Consider the following 18,461-nt stretch of genomic DNA (forward strand, 5'->3'; position numbering starts at 1 on the left):
ATAAACATTCTCCCACATTTTCTTCTAAAAGTTTTAAATATTGCCTTTCATATTTGAGACTTTAGTTCATTTGAAATCTATTTCATGAATGGTGTGCGAACAGATCCAATTTTTTTCCATATAATGGTCAATTTTCCCAGCACCATTTGTTAGTCCAGCCTTTCTTCACTAATCTGCAGTGTCACACTCCAACTATGGAAGATTTTTTTTATGCTTAATTGCAGTAGGGACTCATTCCCAAGCAAATCATACTTCACACAGAATTGATAAATGAATTATTTTTAATAAAATGAAGATTGGCCATGAAGCCTGTCCATTCAATTTCAAACATTGGTTATAAGGTATAGCCACTGATATTCTTTCATGTTTAGAAATTCTTTGCCATTATTCAAAAAATGTTTTAATCATGCTAATGAACTTGTTTATAAACAAACAATACAACAGTTGAATGGGGACATCTTAATGAATAGTCAATCCATCCTTTACAGCACATATTCTATATTTAATCTGTAGGTATCCACACAAAGAAGAATAAAAGTTAATAGGAAACAATAAATAAGAAAAGAAATCCCCATGTGATTAACCCAAAAGAAGGCAAGAAAGCAGATAAAAAGAACAAAGAAAGATGCTCTTTTTTTTTGTTAGATTAGAAATAAATAATAAGATGTGAGATTTGAACTCAAAATACCAGTAAATAAATTTAATAGCAACTTTCTAAATGCATCTTAAAGACTGAGAAAAAATTTCTAAAAACAAAATTGAGACTGTAATAAAAATAAACAACTATCCACTATTTATAAAAGATACGAAAAATTTGCAGTAAAAGAATGGAAAAAATACCACACACACTTACTAAAAGAAAGCTGATATAGCTCTTCAAATACTTCACAAAGTAGATAATAAGGTGAATTACTAGAAATAAAGAGGGACGTTTCCTAATAATCAGAGGCCAATCTACCAAGAAGATAATGACTATTCTAAATTGTATGTGCCTATACATTACCTCAAACACGTAATGCAAAAACTGACATAATCAAAAGGAAGAAAAAGATAAATTTACAATTACAGTGTTAGTACTGCTTTTTTTTTTTTTTAACACATCTTTTTCAGTAACACATTCTAGAAGTTTTGAACACAGCTAACAAGTTTGACCTGACATACAGGACAGAGCACTTGAGCACCAAGCTAGGTCAACAGAGAGCTAAGTACCATCATATTGTATCCATCCTCTCCCCGTAGTAATTTGAATTGCTTTTACTGAACACTACATTGTATATTTATGTGAAGCCATTAGTCTGCACTGAGGCTCACTGTGCAAAAATGCCCGAATACGATCATCAATGGATCTACTATAAGGATGTCATCAATATTAATATCACTGTTTGCTCCAAATCATGCATTATTTGTACCAATAGTTCTATTTCTCTTGAGCAGATTTTTTAAATCTTAGGAACACTGTAAATAATGTAATGGACAAGGGTTTCCATTTTCTTCTGATGATTAGAAAGCTTAGAGCTAAATTAAAGACAGTTTCAGAAATAGTATAAGTATGATATATATACTTGTAGCATCTGGTTCCACTCTGTTCTCATCCTTCTTGTTCTTCCTTATCTTGTCACTTTCAATTCACCCTATCCTGTCATATAAAGCTGTCCCTCCATGTTACTTCTAGACAGTGCAAGAATGAGTTAAGTATAAGAATTTAAAAACACATAGATGGCGAAAAAGGCAGATACCCTTAATGGCAGCTGGTTACTTTCCCTTGCTCCTCCTGATAAAGACTTTATTTAGAACAGTAAATTACAAAGAAATTATTCAATTCAGAGAATTCAGATTCAACATAAACCAATAAGCTAACAACTGGGTCATAACAAGCAAACACCATGTGGACAGGGTCTGATGACCAGAGAACTGGCTGACCTGAATATCTAAGCAGGCTCAGAGTTTTACTGACAGGTCCACAAATCCCAGGTTTGGGACCATATATGCTGGGTTTAGGATTCGGGTACAGACAACTATTGTAGGGCTTTCCTTTTGGGAAATCTGGCGCCTTATAGTAACAGCCAAACCATTTTGTGGAAAAAGAATAAAGGAGAGGAGAAACAGCAAGAAGGTATTATTTTCATTATCATTATGCTCCTTTCACTAAGATATTCTTAATATCTAAGAAGTTACCTCTAAGTTACCTAAGAAGTTGCTAAGAAATTATTTTTTAAAGATATTGGGACTGAGTAATTAATTCCAGCCACAACCTAGACTTTCCTATAATCTGCTCTCTTGCTTTAAGTCTTTTTATTCTTGCACAGTTCTCATTAGAGCTAAAGAATAGTAAGTAACTAAGAGAACTAAGGATAAAATGCTTTATTTAATCTTCCATGCCCACATTTTGCAAAAGATAACTACAGCAAAATCTAACTGTGGCCCACCGGCTGAGTAGATGGGTGTGAAAAAGAAGCACTTGGTAGTAATACTCAAACTTCAAAGTGATCCCTGAATTACACTTAGAAACCAACAAGTGACAAAGTTCCTGTTATGCCTCTAAACTATTAATCACTTTGGACTTCCTGACTTATGATTTCAGCCTTTCCAGGGAGCAAAGATTTCAGCCTTTCCAGGGAGCAGAGTATAGAAGAGGCAGAAGATTCCAGAAAAGCAGTATGGTTCAGCAGAGTAGTTAAGAAAATGGGCTGTGGTGCTGGACTGCCTGAGTCCAGCTCCTGGTTCTGCCTCTTGCTTGCTGAGTGACCTTGGACAGATGGCCTAATTTCTCCATCTGCAGTTTCCTGATCTGTAAAATGGGTGACAGCAATACTACTTCTTAGGATGGCTGTGAGGATTAAATGAATTACTATAACTTAAAACACTGCCTTTCCCATAGAAGCACTATCTCATTTCCCAGGAATAATTTTTTTTTTAATTTAAGTATAGTTGATTTACAATATTGGGTTGGAAATTACTGTTAGTTATCAGTATTGTTAACTTTGCAAATGTTATCTTTTTACATTAAAAGAGTTTTTAATTTCTGGGAAAAAAAAACCAAAAAACGGTTCATGGGTCACACTGTTTACAAAGTTAAGTATAAACTCTTCTTCAGGCATCCAAAGCCACACGTTTAACATAAGTTCCCACCTTTAACATAAGGTCTATAAATCAGGAAAAATTATTCCAAATTTGTTCACTTTTTTCTCTTCTTCAAACTCTCTCTCATCTCTTAAAATATTCATGTCATCTATTTGTTTCATACCAAACCCTCACCTTCCTCACCTGGATTATCTGGAAGCTCAGGAAGAGTGTATTAAGTGAGTTTTCTAGGGAACTTAAACTAAGACTACAACCCTTTTTCCTACCAAGATCTCTCTAACATACCTGTTCTCTGCTCTTTTTCTAATGCTGAATTGAATATCTGGGCGGCCACAGACATTTCTAGTCACTTCAGGGCCTCTAGATACAAAGTAGAGAACACTTATACAGACCAGCGTCACTCAGACACTGAGAAAGGACAGACATGAAACATGGTGTCATTTTTCATGTCCTGGAACACAAGTTAATAATATCTGACCAGCATACTGGTGTAAACTACAAGGGATTTAGAGTTTCTTATGGGTCTTGGTGGAAAAAAATATTATATTTGCTTTATGTATTATAAGAAAATAATAAATTTTTAGATATAATAAAACATATTATACAGTCTCTCATATCAACATTTCAATGAGATACTTGAGTAGGCTTAGTTTATAGAAAGAACCACACAAATGGTGCTCCAATATAAATTTAGCTGTGTTAAATTTTTGCATGGCTTGAAAAATGGTTTTATCACTCTAAACATGTAAACTAATTCAATATTCAGAGTCACATAATTAATCCATCCCCTGTTGGGAAGCTCGTTCCTAGAAGAACATGAGTCCACGTGAAGAAATGGCTGTTTACATGCTTTCCTCCTCTTACCTTTCTGCCTCCTTCTCTTTCTCCTTCCTTTTTCTTTCTTTCACTATTTCATTCTAACACAGTTTTTCATTGACCTATAATTGATTATCCTTTTGATTCACTGAGATGCCTCAAGGCCTAAAAATATGCTAAACTACTCACCCTATCAATAAAACACTCCAGTACCTGGAAAACAAATCAGAACTGGACAGCCCACCAGAGTAGGGGAGGCAGAGCACTTCATCTCAAGGACACGAACTAGAAGAACTGACCTCAACCACTGTATCCATCCTGTTGCAAAAAGGTGTGTGTGTGTGAGAGAGAGAGAGTGGGTGGGTGGGGCCATTAAGTGCTAAATGGTCTGTGTTTGGTCTGCTGCTTTACTTCTTTTTCTAAACCTCTAGGACTTCAGCGTTCCCTAGCAACAGAAGCAAAGGATCAATTTAGAAAAGTGCTTCCCAGAGCCTTCCTATCTAGCTACTGACCAAGCCATTTTAGTTTATGTGATCAAGCAATTGAAATTCAAGGAGATTTAACATTGACTGTCCTCGGCAGCAAAACTGGAAGAGTACCGCTTGATATGTATGCTACTAAGGTCTGAGATGAGTGATTTTACCTCTATTGCACAAGCATGAATTGGTTTCAGGAAGAATTAGTAGTCTCTGCATCTCACCGTGAACCGAAAGTGTTGCCAGGGAAACTGATAATTATGTGGCAAAATGGAGAGTGTAGAATAGAAGAAAAAGGTTTCAGAACAAATGTAAGGTTTTGATCCAAATCAGCATGTTTATAGTATAGTTTGTTGGTCTTCTGTAGTCATTATAATTTAATAAATACCATTAATTAGATGTTTGATAAGATACAGGTTTCTGAACTAAAAGAAATGAATCAGACTCTGGCAAGCTCCTGATTACTGATCATATTTTGTGTACGGCACAGCAGGAATACATATGTATTATAAACTACAATGCATTTGAAGAATTAAAATATTCAGAAAGGTAGAAAAAAACACATTGACTTGATTTCTGACTTTCTTTTAAGAAAATAATCTTATATAGTTTCAGATATAAAAACTGTAATTCCATAAAAGCTCTAATAAAATTGCTTTTTTTCACTTCAGAGACTAAGTCAGCTTCCAAACACACTTTAGGGTGGAGAAGAAAGAAGTGTTGCTGTTTTGATACTATACACAGTGAGAAACCAACCCAGAGAAGCTGAATGGCCTTCCTGAAGGCACACACCCCTTCAGTTAGTAGTAACACTGGTGCTAAAGACTCTATTTAGGCTGCCAGAGAGGTATTATTTACAGATTATATCGTAGTAAAGGAGAATCCAGCAAAAGGGTATAAATTTAGTGAACAGATTCAAATCTCTAAATATCACTTTAACTTTAAATGAAAATTTCCAGTATCTTTTTCATTTTGAATAGCTATGAGTTTAGTCCTGAAAGTTAATAATACGATATAAACACTTGTTTATCAGGAAAATCTCATTGGAGACATTTTAGTACGTGCGAATGAGCATCAAAGGATTAACCAGCTCATTAGCGAACAGAGTTTCACTACATGTCAAATCACTGCCTGTGAGGTGTCGGTCCTTTCATGACAATGCTGCTGGACAACATTCTTTTATTTTACTTTTTCTAAGGACTACTACGTAGACATTTTAAGAGATGAAATAGAAAGTTTTATATTCTCCTGTGTATTTATCTTTACAAATTCTTATATATTTTATAATTTATAAATATATTATACATATTAAAACATTCATTCACATTCTTATACACACAGTCTTTGTATGGATGTGTTGGGGAAGAAAATAAGTGATTTATTTATAACTGGTGTATGAAAAAAGACAACCATTTACAATCGAAAATGTTCCCAGTGTTTTGGTCTGATCTGGTCTTTGACAGGAAAGAATGAGAAGCGTATACAGGACATCAAGGTAAAAGCAGAAAACTAACTGAGCTTCTTGATGCAGTGAATCCAACTGCTAGAAGTACATAGTCAGCCTTCTGATGTTATGAAAAAGCTCTTCATTCTAGTAATTTAAAAATGTTAAGCCTTACTCATGAGTACATAGGTAGCATGTCCCACCTTAGATGGGATGAGCTATCAGGGTAAGGCAGTTTATTAAGCCTATCAATATTATGATGGTTTAAAAATAACTGGCTTGTCTGAGTTGGAATTTTGTTATTTCTTTACATCAATGATTTATTTTTGATAAGACAAGAGTGAAATGATAGGTTTCTATTTTGATAAGCCCTTTCTTCTTGCCCAGGGAAGGAAGGCTTTTTCAACTTTTAAATCTCTGGGTTAAGAAAAAGAAAAAATGTAAGGCCACATTTCACAGTCATTAAAAACAACGTTTATAGTTAAGTTAAACAAACCTTGACTCAGGCCATCATGACAAGACGTCTGCTTAACATCCATGTTCTCCATGGCATCTCCTTTAGAGACTTCGCCAAGAGATGTTCTTCTCTCAAAGATGTTGTTGTTGTTATTCACTTGAGTCCCATTTTGCTTTAGCAGCCTGAACACCTCAGCTTCCAAATCTCTAATCTAAGAGAGAAGAAAATACCCATTCATAAAATTCCTAAAACTCCTAAACCAGCACTCCTCTTCAAGTATTAGGCAAAATGACCCTATTTTTTTTAGCAGTTTTGAGCACGAAACTCACCCGTACTTGCAGGCCTTGAACTTCCACAAGATGAGCTTTTTCTAAATCTTCTATTTTCTTTCTTTCTGCTTCCTGTCTTTTGATGAAATCAAGTTCTCTTAAGAAAAAAATAATAGATCTCATTGAATCAAACATTCAATAAATGAGGAAACATGTAAAAATTCTTATCTGATGAAATAAACTGCACAGTGAAATAAATATCTAAACAGCCATTTAAATAAATAAAACTCAATCACAGTTAGAGAAAAGGTATCTAGTAATGAAAGCAAATAAAACATTTTAGTGGATCCCAAAGTAAAGAAAAATGCTTTGATTCTGCTATGATTTTTATTTGTTGCTCCTGATTCTAGAGCACCCATTCATATTTAGACAGAAGCAACTGAACTAATGACCCACATTGGGTAATTTCGTGGAGATAGTCACATGTCGAGTAGATATAATTCCACATTTGCAAAATCTTATACCTAGTAAACTGATGGAACTGGATGGTAAGAGTTTAAAAAAGGTAATTGTAGTAAGATTGTTTCCTATGAATGACAGTAGAGGCAGACTGGGTGGGTAAGAAACACTGAGGGGGAGCTGTCTTTTACACACCTGAGGGTAATATGGGGAGAAGAAGAAATACCTCTATTGTGAGAGTCTGGAATGCAATATGAAAATTTGGCAGAATTTATTATATTTATTATTTATTATGAATATTATTACATGAAACAGAATAAGGTATAATATTTTTGGCAAGAAGAGTTAAAATAGTGAGGTACTGAATTCATGGCCATAGAGCAATTTCCCCTTTTTAAATAAACTTTTTATAACAATCTCTTTTAAATATTAAAAACATTATTTCCACTACAGGAAATAACAGATGTAGTGAATGCTTAGATTCTAAGGCTTGACATGAAGACCAGAAGAGATACTGGTGCTACTTCCTATTGTTCTGGCTGGCCAAGAAGTGACTGATTTAAAAATCCAGTAGAGTCTCCCTGGCAGTCTCCCTGAAATTATACCAAGATCCAACAGATGGAAGCAAAGCAGCGTTAGCTCAGAAAGAGCTGCTGAAACGTAAAAGCAGAGTGTGGTGATGGTCTCTCTTACTGCACTGTGAACTTTATGATTCTCTCAACACTGAGAAAAGGAAAGTGGCAGGGCACGGGGTCTTGCTAGTCAATTTTTACACTATCTGTAATGGGAAAACTCTGAAGTTACTGATTCTAAGAACAGAGACAGAAGCAGCCTCATCAAGGCCCCAGCTGCTGTTCTGCATGTACTATGTCCAGTCCTCATTCTGCATAACTTCAGCTGGGCTTCTTGCTTCTAAATTATAAAGATATTTCAAAAATGATAGTGGTTTAAATGTTTTAACAGTTACTATCAATGAATAACTAACAATAACAACGTAACAAAAACAAAAAACAGGAGGTAACTAATTGCCAAAAATTATAAACAATATATAATCTCATATGAAAAAATGATGGATGAGATTTCTAAAACATACCTATTTATGCTTTAACTACGCTTCTTAGAGGGATAACTCTGAGGTCATCTCCTTTGCCACTAGATGTTACAAAATTACTGGATACAAACCTTTAGATGCACTCAACTATTCTTTAGCTATTAGAAACTGCTTACTTTTGTTGAAAATCCTTGATCAGTTTCTTTGCCTTGTTGTATTTCTTTTCCAAGGCCTGGTACTGGCTTTGAGTCTCTTTGAGATGCTCGTTCACTGTGTGGCATAATGTTTGAGCCTCAATCCAGTAGCTCTCCAACTTCAACATTCTTTCTTTATTCTCTTCTATATTCTGCTGGAGTTGGGTTTTTTCTAGTTCCCACCTCACTTTCTCATTTTCTGCTGCTTGTAGCTGAACAAAGCAAATGTCAAAGCAAGGATAATCTGGATACTTCTATAGCAAAAAATCTCTGCTATTTTTATAGGACATTTTAGATTAAATCCCATTGTTACATGTACTCAATCATCAAACACCCTGAGATGAGAAAAGCAAGTATTACTTTTGTCATTACATAGATCATTAATGGAAGCCTTGAAAAGTGAAATGGTTTGTTCTGAGTTTCTAGAGCCTGATACACCCCAATATGCATAGAAGTATAAAAGATGGTGTAAGTAAAAATATTCCTTATTGTTGAATTAATTTAAGTCTCTCCAAAGAACAGAAAGGCAGCTTCTTGTGGTTTCTGCTCCCAGGGAAGCTTAGGAACAGATAGCTTACTAGTCCAACCCCCTCATTTCTATAGAAAGTCAAGGCTGATCTTTTAGGTGAGGGGTCAAAGGTCATTTATTCACAATAACTGTCTGACCTTTAAACTAGTGCTTCATCTACTTTTCATGCCACCTTTAAAGTTCAAAACGATGCATAGTCATTATAAACTATCAATGTTCAAAATCTAAAGCATTCCAAAAGCATACAGCATTCAGCAAATGGAAATACAAGTTTTTATGCATGGTTTGCATAAATACATTGATAAGATAGATTACAAAGTAAAAAGTACTCAAAAACATTTCAAAATTAAGAATTCTATTATCAATATGGATATAAAAAGTCACATTAAACTAATCTATGGGTATTATCTATCAATAGAATATTGAGAAAAATACAAAGTACTGATTTATAGGATTTTCTAAATTAACTAACACATAAGCTTTGTTAAGCACTTACAGTCACAGAGGAATTTTTTTCCATGATTGTAACCAACAATTAAAAAAAAATCTTCTATTCTTCCACTCTATGCCAAGAAACAATAGCAGTTTAAAACAGGACTGGGTTTTTACTGCATCTTTTAATGTTTTTGTGTTCAAGTTGTTTATTTACCAACCACTACTCATTTAAAAATTATTATTCACAGAGCTTGGCTGACACCATGAATGATATACAGACATGTTTTGACTAAAGAGCTACAGAGTGATTAGCCGAGAATACCTTTTAACCAAAATAGCCTTGCTAATTCATCTCCATTTAAAACACATGGAAAAACCAAAACAAGTATACAGTGTGAACAGGAAAACAGATTGTTAGTGGTGGGGGAGGAATTATGTCTCAATTTTTAGAAGACTATGAAAAAAGATACTGTTTTAAAAGTAATTCAAAAGATATTTTAAAATCTTTGAAGTTACATATTTGATAAAACCAGACACAATTCAAGAAATTTACAAGTATCCTATAGTTTACCAATTAAAAATGTCCTTTTGAATTTTGTATTATTTCATTTGTAAACTAAAAATACATACACCCATTTATCAACACCTGTGTTTTCCCACAAATTTAAATAATGTGAATTAAATTTGTCTAAAGATTTCTGGTTGCATCTGGTACCTAAAATAAATTATTCATATGTTATATTAAATTTCATAATATTTAATTATTAGAAATTGGAAATGTTCTCCATGAAAAGTAATTAATGTGCTATGTTAAAATACACTGTTTCTAATGAGTAGTCTAAAAATAAATAAATGATTAAACTTATTTAAAATAAGATAAATCAAGAGAAAGATAAACTATAATAGCTTGTGCTTAAGGAATTAGTGGATAAAATGTAATTCGGATGCCATTAAACACATTTACTTTTTGAGGAAAGCTCAGAGGAAACTGGCCACATATGTGCAAATATGTAAATCTGTAATTGTAAGATATTGTGCTATTTTTACTGAGAGGTATGGTGGTGCAGACCCCCTCAAGGTATGCACTGGGAGGTTTTTCCAGTAACAGTGGAAATGAATCTCTCACATTTGTATTCTTTCCAGTGTACATAAATAAATCCTTTAGTCCTAGAGTTGAATTTATTTTAAGTTTAAAAAGTACAATTCAAACACCAGGTACTGGTGCTTACCTTGGTCTTCAATTTTTGAATCTCTGCTTCTGTAACCGCATGTTTGATTTGCAACTGAAGATGAAAAAGAAAGAGAAAAATCTGAACTAAGTGTATCTATATTTTTAAAGCCTAAGCAGCTAACAGAATGCCTTATTACACAGCTGAAAGCCTAGAAAAGTGCTGCAATGCAGCAGGTTGTAAATTAAAATGTCTAGTGTGTAAAACGACTCCTAGGTGCGAACTAATTAAACACAGGGTTTATGGCCCACACTCCCTAACATCAGATTAGGTTACGAATTTAATTGCTAAGGGACCAAAGAGAAGGAAATACATTTTCTTGCCCTCTTTGCAGCTCTTCCTTTATGATTTGAGTGTCAAGAATTGTTTCCTTGCAGTCTTGTGGATTCAACAGCTTCAGCAGGCAACTCAGCCTGTGGCTGTGGGAAGCTTCGATCCCGAACCTGGAAGAAAGGTGGCGCTCTGGTTCTGCGAGTTGCAGGCATCCTAGGCTGAGCAGCTCTTTCACAGCTCAGCCTGCTACAAAGCTGGAGATAAGGATGATGAGGTTCCACGGCGAAATCTGTAATTTTTTTTAATTGCAGGAAAAGTACAGATCTAGATTTCTGTCCTTTAAAAGATCTACTCCTATTGAGGACCTTGACTGGACCCCCAAAAGTTTCCACTACAGTTTACTAGCCTGAAGCCACCATTTACATTTGTTTGTTTTGCTTCTCCCCTCCCCCCACTTTGTTTTCGCCACAAGGGAAGAGAATGAAGGAAACATGCATTCCTTAAGGGATAAATAAGTACAGCAAAATTCACGGAAAGCAATTTATGGGCTGACAGTCACTATTCTAAAATCCTTAGGGCCAGATGTTTTTGGAATTCAGAGTTCTTCCAATTTCAGAAACGTAGTAAGATGTATTTTTCCCTAAATTGCTTATTGCCCACAGCAGGGTTTGTGGAGGCACTCTGTAATCAAACACATGAATATTTCTGCCACCAAACATGTGACTATTCTCACTAAGAGAGGTGCATAAAGACTTTGGTCAGGTTTACCACCAAATGAGTTTGCCCCAAAATTATTTTAAAACAACTGTTTTCAGAGCATTTTGGATTTAGGATTGTAAGAGGGACTGTAAATGTCCTATACTACTGTAATCAAATAACTCTAACTTTTTCTTATTGGAAGGACAGCTGATGGGAAGATAGAACTTTTGGAGATAACACCACCCCGAAAACCTCAGCTCGCTCTCTCTGGTTTGTAATCTCCATTTCCTTGGTTTTCACTTGGCCAGCAGGGGCAAATGGGAAAGACAAAGAGGGGAAGAAATTAGGATCAAGGACAGGTTCGTTCAACACCCTCAGATGCTGGTGGATAAAAGCCCAGAAACTGAGAGCCCCATGGTCCTCACAAAATGCCCCCTCGGTGATGCTGCAGCTCTCCTGTGAAGTTCAGGACTCTGCAGACTACACTGCTACACTTCTGCGGGGTGAGCTTGGAACTCTCAGATTTGCCCTTTATCTTGCTCTCCTGCTTCAGACCTGGTCACTCCCGCAGCCCTGCATGATGTGCGGCTCTTGTTCCCTTCACCGTCACTCTTCTAGAGCCTCCTGTGCTCTCGTGGTCTCTAGAGAGGAGGCACTCCTTGTGCAGCTGTCATTCTTCTGTGAGGCCACACAGGCAGTCCTGGCCCCCTCCGTCTCTCACCACAGCCACAGTGGTACAATGTGCAACTTACCTGCCCTAAGAAGAGCACCCATGCTCCTGGCCAGCGCCACTCCAAGTTTATGGCATCTCCCTTCCGCCTCACTGCTGAGGCCTGTGCTCACCCAGAGCCCTGGTCTGGATGAATTTCTCGGGGCCTGACACTGCCAAGCAACCTAGGCTGACAGACTGGAATGCCCAACTGTGGCACTGTGGACTCTTCAACTCTGGGCCCTACAGTGAACACACTATTGCAGAATCACAGATCCATACACTGCTAGACTCACTTCAGACATGGAAATCCAGGGCTCATAGATAAAATTTCCCTTGGAAAATAAGGATTAATTAAAAAGACATTTATTGAGAGCTGTCATGTACCAGACGCTGCAAAGATTAGCACTAGTAAACAGTAGTGCTAATCTCCCTACCAATATAAACAAACCAAAAATGGTAAAAGCATTTAGATGTTAGACATGATACATTACATACAGATATGATATAGATGCACACACATATGGCTATAAAGAATTATTTTCCACGGAGATCTTGCACACACTCAGGCATCCAGCAAATCCACATGCCTAGATGATTTTGGAGTATCTGTAACTGTTACTGACACCACTGACTCCTTGTTCTTTCTACCATGTGCCAAGTGTGCAGAGTAGTTAAGTTAGATGGCTGGAATTCATCTCAGGCCTACCATGTACTAGCTATTTGAGTTGCGAAATTACTTAACTTCTTTTACCTTCACTTTCCTCACCTGTAAATATAGTTACTCTTAGTCATAATCTTCCTTACTGGAAAATTAAATGAGATACCCATGTAAAAACTTTTAGCACAGTGGCTAACATAGAATAAGTCCTCTGTAAAGTTAGCCAAGACTAAGAAAGACTGATTTGAAGAACCCAGGTATGACTGCCCTAATTCCACTTCTCAGCTAAAAGTGCTGAATGCTATAAAATGTCACACCTGAAATAAAATGAACACCTCTGGTTCTATTTGAAGAGTAGCAAGAAATCAAAAGGGCAGATTTTATGATGAATACTGCAGCTAGGAGGAAGTGCCAGATTTTATTTTCTCAGTGATTACCTCCCTGTAGGGTAACCAACTAAACTGCAGTGCAACTTGCTGGGACTTCGGATTTTCTTTGCTCAGATCACTGTGCTCTCTAGCAAGCAACTTCTCTGGGCCCCCATTTCCCATATGAAAAATGAGAGGCCTAGGTGGGAAGAGCTGCAAGGCCCTGCAAGTACTACAGGTGTGACATTCATGAAACGAGGAGCCCAGAGACGGTTGTCAGGGTTGCAGAGTCCAGAAATTCTTGTCCCAAGCCAGCATTTTCATTCCTACGAACGCACATACTAGATTTATCCACTGATATGCGGGACAAACGTAAGCGAAACTGTGAAGCAGTCAATTTGATGTTCAGTTATTCCATCCCTCCCATCTCACCAAAATAGACAATAGAAGAGAGCTGACCTCATAAGCAGCGAGGTGAGAACACTGATAAAAGCTTGGAATGTTACTAAGTACAGCCAAATTCTTTAGACACAGGAAAGCAGAATGAAGTCTGTAAATTCAGACATGACTCAGAAGATGGACAAACGTTTTAGTGCAAGATTTTCCTTAGTACTCAGAAGACCTAAAATTACAGGTTCTTGATTATTTCAATCTTGCATGCACATTAAGAGAATGTCTACAATCCATCATTATTAACAGGAAAAGCATCGAAAATAAACCAACTGAAGCCTTTTACTTTATATAGGAAGAAACGGCATTTCAGTAGCTTAAGATGTACAGCTAATAAGTGCCAAAGCCAGGTTTTACAAATTCCAGTCCACAGTCCTTTCCACTAATACTAAATTTCTTACATTTGTAGGACCCTTTATCTTTTTTACCATCTCCTTCCTCATTGGAAATGAATCTGTGAGGGAGGCTGGACAGGCACTGTGTACCTCACTGTTCAAACAGGGAAACAGACTCAGAGAAGTTACATGGCTTCTTCAAGTAAGTCCCCAGCAGAAGCAGGTGGGTGGAGTGGGAAATTATCCCAGTTCTGACTCTACATGCCTCTGTTCCTCCCTTCACCATGCACCTAATCTGAACCAGCTTTGAGATACCTTTTTCATTTAATCATCACAAAAACCTTGAGGCATATGTCATCAACGTCACCTCCCAGAGGAGAAAGTACTACTCTGCCTGGAAACCATGGATCACTTCTGGTAGTCTGAGTATTCTGCCACTACGTACAAAAGGGTGCTCAATCAGCCTCTGTTGTCACTCATGGAACTCAGGAAGAAGTCTCTCTCTCATTACTCAACCAGCATTTACTGAATGAGACTATGTGCCAGGTGCCGTGCTAGTTGCTGAGGATACAGAACATGACATGGAATCTACCTTTAAAACACTTAGTACAGGGAGGCTAACATGACCTCCTGAGAGAAGGTCCCAGATCCCTGAGAGAAACCCGGAAGAAACGTCAGCGGACCCGGGGCTTTGGTCTACGTATTGTCTCTCTAACCGCGGCCCCTACCTCCCAGGTGAAGTGGGCGCAATGACTTCCACGTCATGAGGAAGAGGAAACTGCTTTTCAAAGAGATGAAGTGACTTGACAAAAGAAGTAGAGTCTGTAGAAAGTTGAATTTTCTTATTCTAGGGCAGTTCTCCTTCCAAAGTACATATAGGTCCAGGGGTTCGCACATAACCCCCGAGACTGGTCAGGCTGACTGCAGGGAGCGGGGGTCTACAGGACTGGTCAACAGAAACAGCCCGAGAGACCTGCTCGAACTTTTGGGCTTCAGAGAATCTATGTTTGGACGAAAGACTTGGGAAGGGAGGATATAAATGAAAAGAAAAAGTTAAGGATTGTAGGTCAGTGTCTTTTCACCTTATAAGACCAATCCCTTTCATCTCTTCTGTCATCTTTAACATGAATGCCATCGATATCCACCCCAGGGTCACAGCACAAATAAACACACGCACTCCTACGGGGAACAGGAGCTCGCCTGTAACATTCTGCAGGTGTACCTGCTGTGTTTATTTTCTGTTTATTTCTTTAAAAAAGATGAATACAGAACAAGTACTCATATTGCTGAATCAATATAATCCAAATATAACTGCACCAGAAATAGAAACATCCTTATGCATAAACATTGTAAGTCTGAACTTCTGCGCTCTCTTTATCTTGTACAAATATGGAAAACATTTTCTTTAAAAAGGGAGATGGTTATCTTTGCAGGAAAGATTTTAAGAATGCTCTAGTACTATATATTTTACAATCAGTTAAGACTCTGTTCTCCGTTCTTCCTTTACAAGGGGAAAATAATTGATATTTGCATGCAACTTTATGAAGTAGTTTCAGCACTGGAATCAGAATTATTCTTATTCTTATTCTTATTCTTATTCTTATTCTTATTCTTATCTTTGTGATCATTTGACTGCAGTCTGTCTTACCCAGGACAGGGTAAGTTCTACAAAAGAAATCAGGGCTGCTTTTTGCCTCCACTTTGGTGCTGTTAAAATGAAGCTATGTCATATTGCTTTACCATTTCTGCTCAAAGCTTCAGATATGTGGCATCTGTCTTTACATTAACAAAAGTGGTTTTCTCAGGTACTAGTGTATGCGAAATTAGCTGAAATCAGCTGACTGAATGATATCATAATCTAATCTGAATGACAACACTGATTGCAGTATATGCAGCATAGGGTGAGATATCCCCCCAAAGGCCCTCTCTAAGTAGGTACTCATAAATTGTATTAATGATGAAGGTGCTGGACAGCCTGTAATTACAGTTCCTTTTTAATAAATGTCTGTTTACTGTTAAGTATGTAACATTTTTTAGCTTCTCTACAGGTTAATGGAAAGTTCCATAAAGATAACTTTATTATCTAATGCATTAATAACTTTTTCTAGACTATTTTTCATAGATTCTCTATAACTTAGGTAAGTAAAAGGACATGATTTTTAGACTCTATTTTTCCCTCAAGACAAATATAGAACTATTTTTACTGGGAGCTAATACCCATGGCTCCTCAGGAGGAAAAGTGGAGGGAAGCACTGGACAGGCCCTTCTGACTCAGCCTCTTCCTCTTCCCTATAAGTTTCCAGTGAAATCACTTCAAAAAGAAAAACTCACAACAAAATTGACACTGAAACTAAAAACAACTCTTACTAGAATATGAGAGACTCATGAAGTTGGATTAAGGAAAACCTATCCAAGCCTCACCCTAAAGACAGGGAGATGCTTTGTGCCCCTCTCACTGATTGCTTGAGATACAAAGTCTATCCAACAAGCAAGTTGGGTACCCTCTACTGTCTTTCCCGGGAGCTGTCCTTAGATCAGTTTCTCTAAATCTCGGTATTCTGTATTCATTCAGAAAGCAACTGCTAGATGAGGAAAAGAATGTAGGAAGGTGGCTGAGAGTAGCACGCTGCCTGCTTTCAGGGGCAGAACCCCAAAATATAGACCATGGTGGTCGCAGTAAGCTCTTTAAGAGCAGGGAATAGGCTTTTTTTCCTTCCCTTTAACTCAGAGAATTGAGGGACAAGATTTGGAAATATCTCACCTTAGTATAGAGAACTACTTTAGATGACAGGCTGCCAGAAAGTAGTAACCAGGCTGGAAACTAGGCACACGGATATGTCCTCCTGATATGAAGGTCTAGAAATGGGATTCATAATTTTAAAAAGTGGCTAAATACACAAAAGTTCTTTGTCTCATTTCAAGGTAAATAAAGGAGACAGAGGCAAAACCGACCCTAAGTACTAAACACTTAAGATCAAGGAAAAGAGAATATCAACTAGAAAATTCAAGTAAGTAAACCTGTGAAAATGATGTATCCCACAAACAAAAAGATATTTTAGGGTGTCTATATGGAATACCAGGATGAGGAAAAAGTGACGGAGCACAAGAAACGAGTGGAGAGTAAGGAAACTACAAATGTAGTAGTAAGAGAACTAAGCCACGTCAGAGGTGCTAAAGAGCATACCCGAATTTGAAGTTAAAAGCATACATAATGCTACAGAAAACTGAATCACTGATACGAGAAGATCCATTTGAGAACAATCCCAGACATTAAAAAAAAAAAAATACAAAAAAAGATAAGAAGATAATACTGAAGACAGTGTTTCTAGAAAAGAAACAGAAACCAAAAAAAATAACAAAAATTGAAGGAAATATTCATAGATCAAAATGAAAACAAAACACAAACATAAAACAAGGAACACAGATTAGAAGGGAAAAAAATGAATGAAAGGAGGCCTATTTCAAGAAGCTGTGACAAAAAATTTAAAGTACAAGGTTAAAGTTACACAAGCATCTGTCAGTTGTCATTAGACTTTTCCTTACAATATGCAATGTTAGCTCAAAACAACGAAGCTTGCCCTACAACATTTTCAGAGGAAAAGGTGAATCAAAATACTAAACCCAGCTAATAATCACCCCTGTGTCATAATAATTAGAACGTCCCATTCTCAGGATGGGAAGCTCATTAAAACTCTATCCTCCATGAATACTTAATAAATTAGAAAGATTTAAAGATTATTAATAAATTAATTACTAATAAAATTAATGTAGTAAATTAATAATCTTTAAAAAGATTACTCTGAGAAATGAGAAAAAAATCCAGAACTTAAGAATTAATTAGCAAATTCTGGTCTAAAGGGGATAACAGTTGAAGCTGAGTAAATTGAGAATGTATCTATTCGTTGTATGTATTATTATAAAGCTAACAAAAATTTAAGTTTTTTAAACTGTGAGAAATTCTAACAACAATCTTGTCATAGAAACCAAGATTCTATCAAAACTTCTATATGGAACATTCAAATGGCATTGTTTTTGTTTGTAATTTTAAAAATTATAGAAATCATTAGATAACATTTTTTAAAAACTTGAAGATAATCCTTAGTAAAAACCAATAAACATAAAAAAGAAGCATAAAATAAGGTGAGATCAAGTATACCTTGAAAATTATACTGATAAATTTAAAGTGCTAAATTTTCTTATTAAAAGATGCAGACTGCAAGATGATACTTTAAAAATTTACAATAAAATAAAGTGCTACAATTATATTCATATTAAAAGGAAGTATACATGAATGTCCTAGTGTGTTTATCCAGCAACTATTTTAAAATGTAGCAGTTAGATTATTAACATTAGACAAAGCATACTTAAAGAATCTTTAAGTCATATTTTATGTACTTCCAACATAATATTGAAATAGATAATCAAAGCTGTTAGACACAAAATATAATTAGGAGGTGCAATTTTACTAGATGGCTCTCAGTTTACTAGGTTAAATAGGAAAAATGAATAAAGATACAGAAGGTACG

The 18,461-nt window shown here is 36.3% G+C and overlaps 1 protein-coding gene across 9 annotated transcripts in view; it reads right to left on the reverse strand.

The window, feature by feature from the left end:
• The window catches only part of PPP1R9A (protein phosphatase 1 regulatory subunit 9A), a 261,326-nt gene that overhangs the window by 36,810 nt on the left and 206,055 nt on the right, over positions 1-18,461 (reverse strand). For all 9 annotated transcript variants that reach the window (XM_010972537.3, XM_010972521.3, XM_045508665.2 and 6 more), the window contains 4 exons: positions 10,441-10,494; positions 8,230-8,459; positions 6,604-6,700; positions 6,314-6,485 (listed from right to left, as the gene is read on the reverse strand). In XM_010972537.3, coding sequence (XP_010970839.1) covers positions 6,314-6,485; positions 6,604-6,700; positions 8,230-8,459; positions 10,441-10,494 — 553 coding nt within the window. The remainder of the gene's footprint in view (positions 1-6,313; positions 6,486-6,603; positions 6,701-8,229; positions 8,460-10,440; positions 10,495-18,461) is intronic.

The sequence above is a fragment of the Camelus bactrianus genome, chromosome 7, assembly GCF_048773025.1.
Source record: "Camelus bactrianus isolate YW-2024 breed Bactrian camel chromosome 7, ASM4877302v1, whole genome shotgun sequence".
Lineage (NCBI taxonomy): Eukaryota > Metazoa > Chordata > Mammalia > Artiodactyla > Camelidae > Camelus > Camelus bactrianus.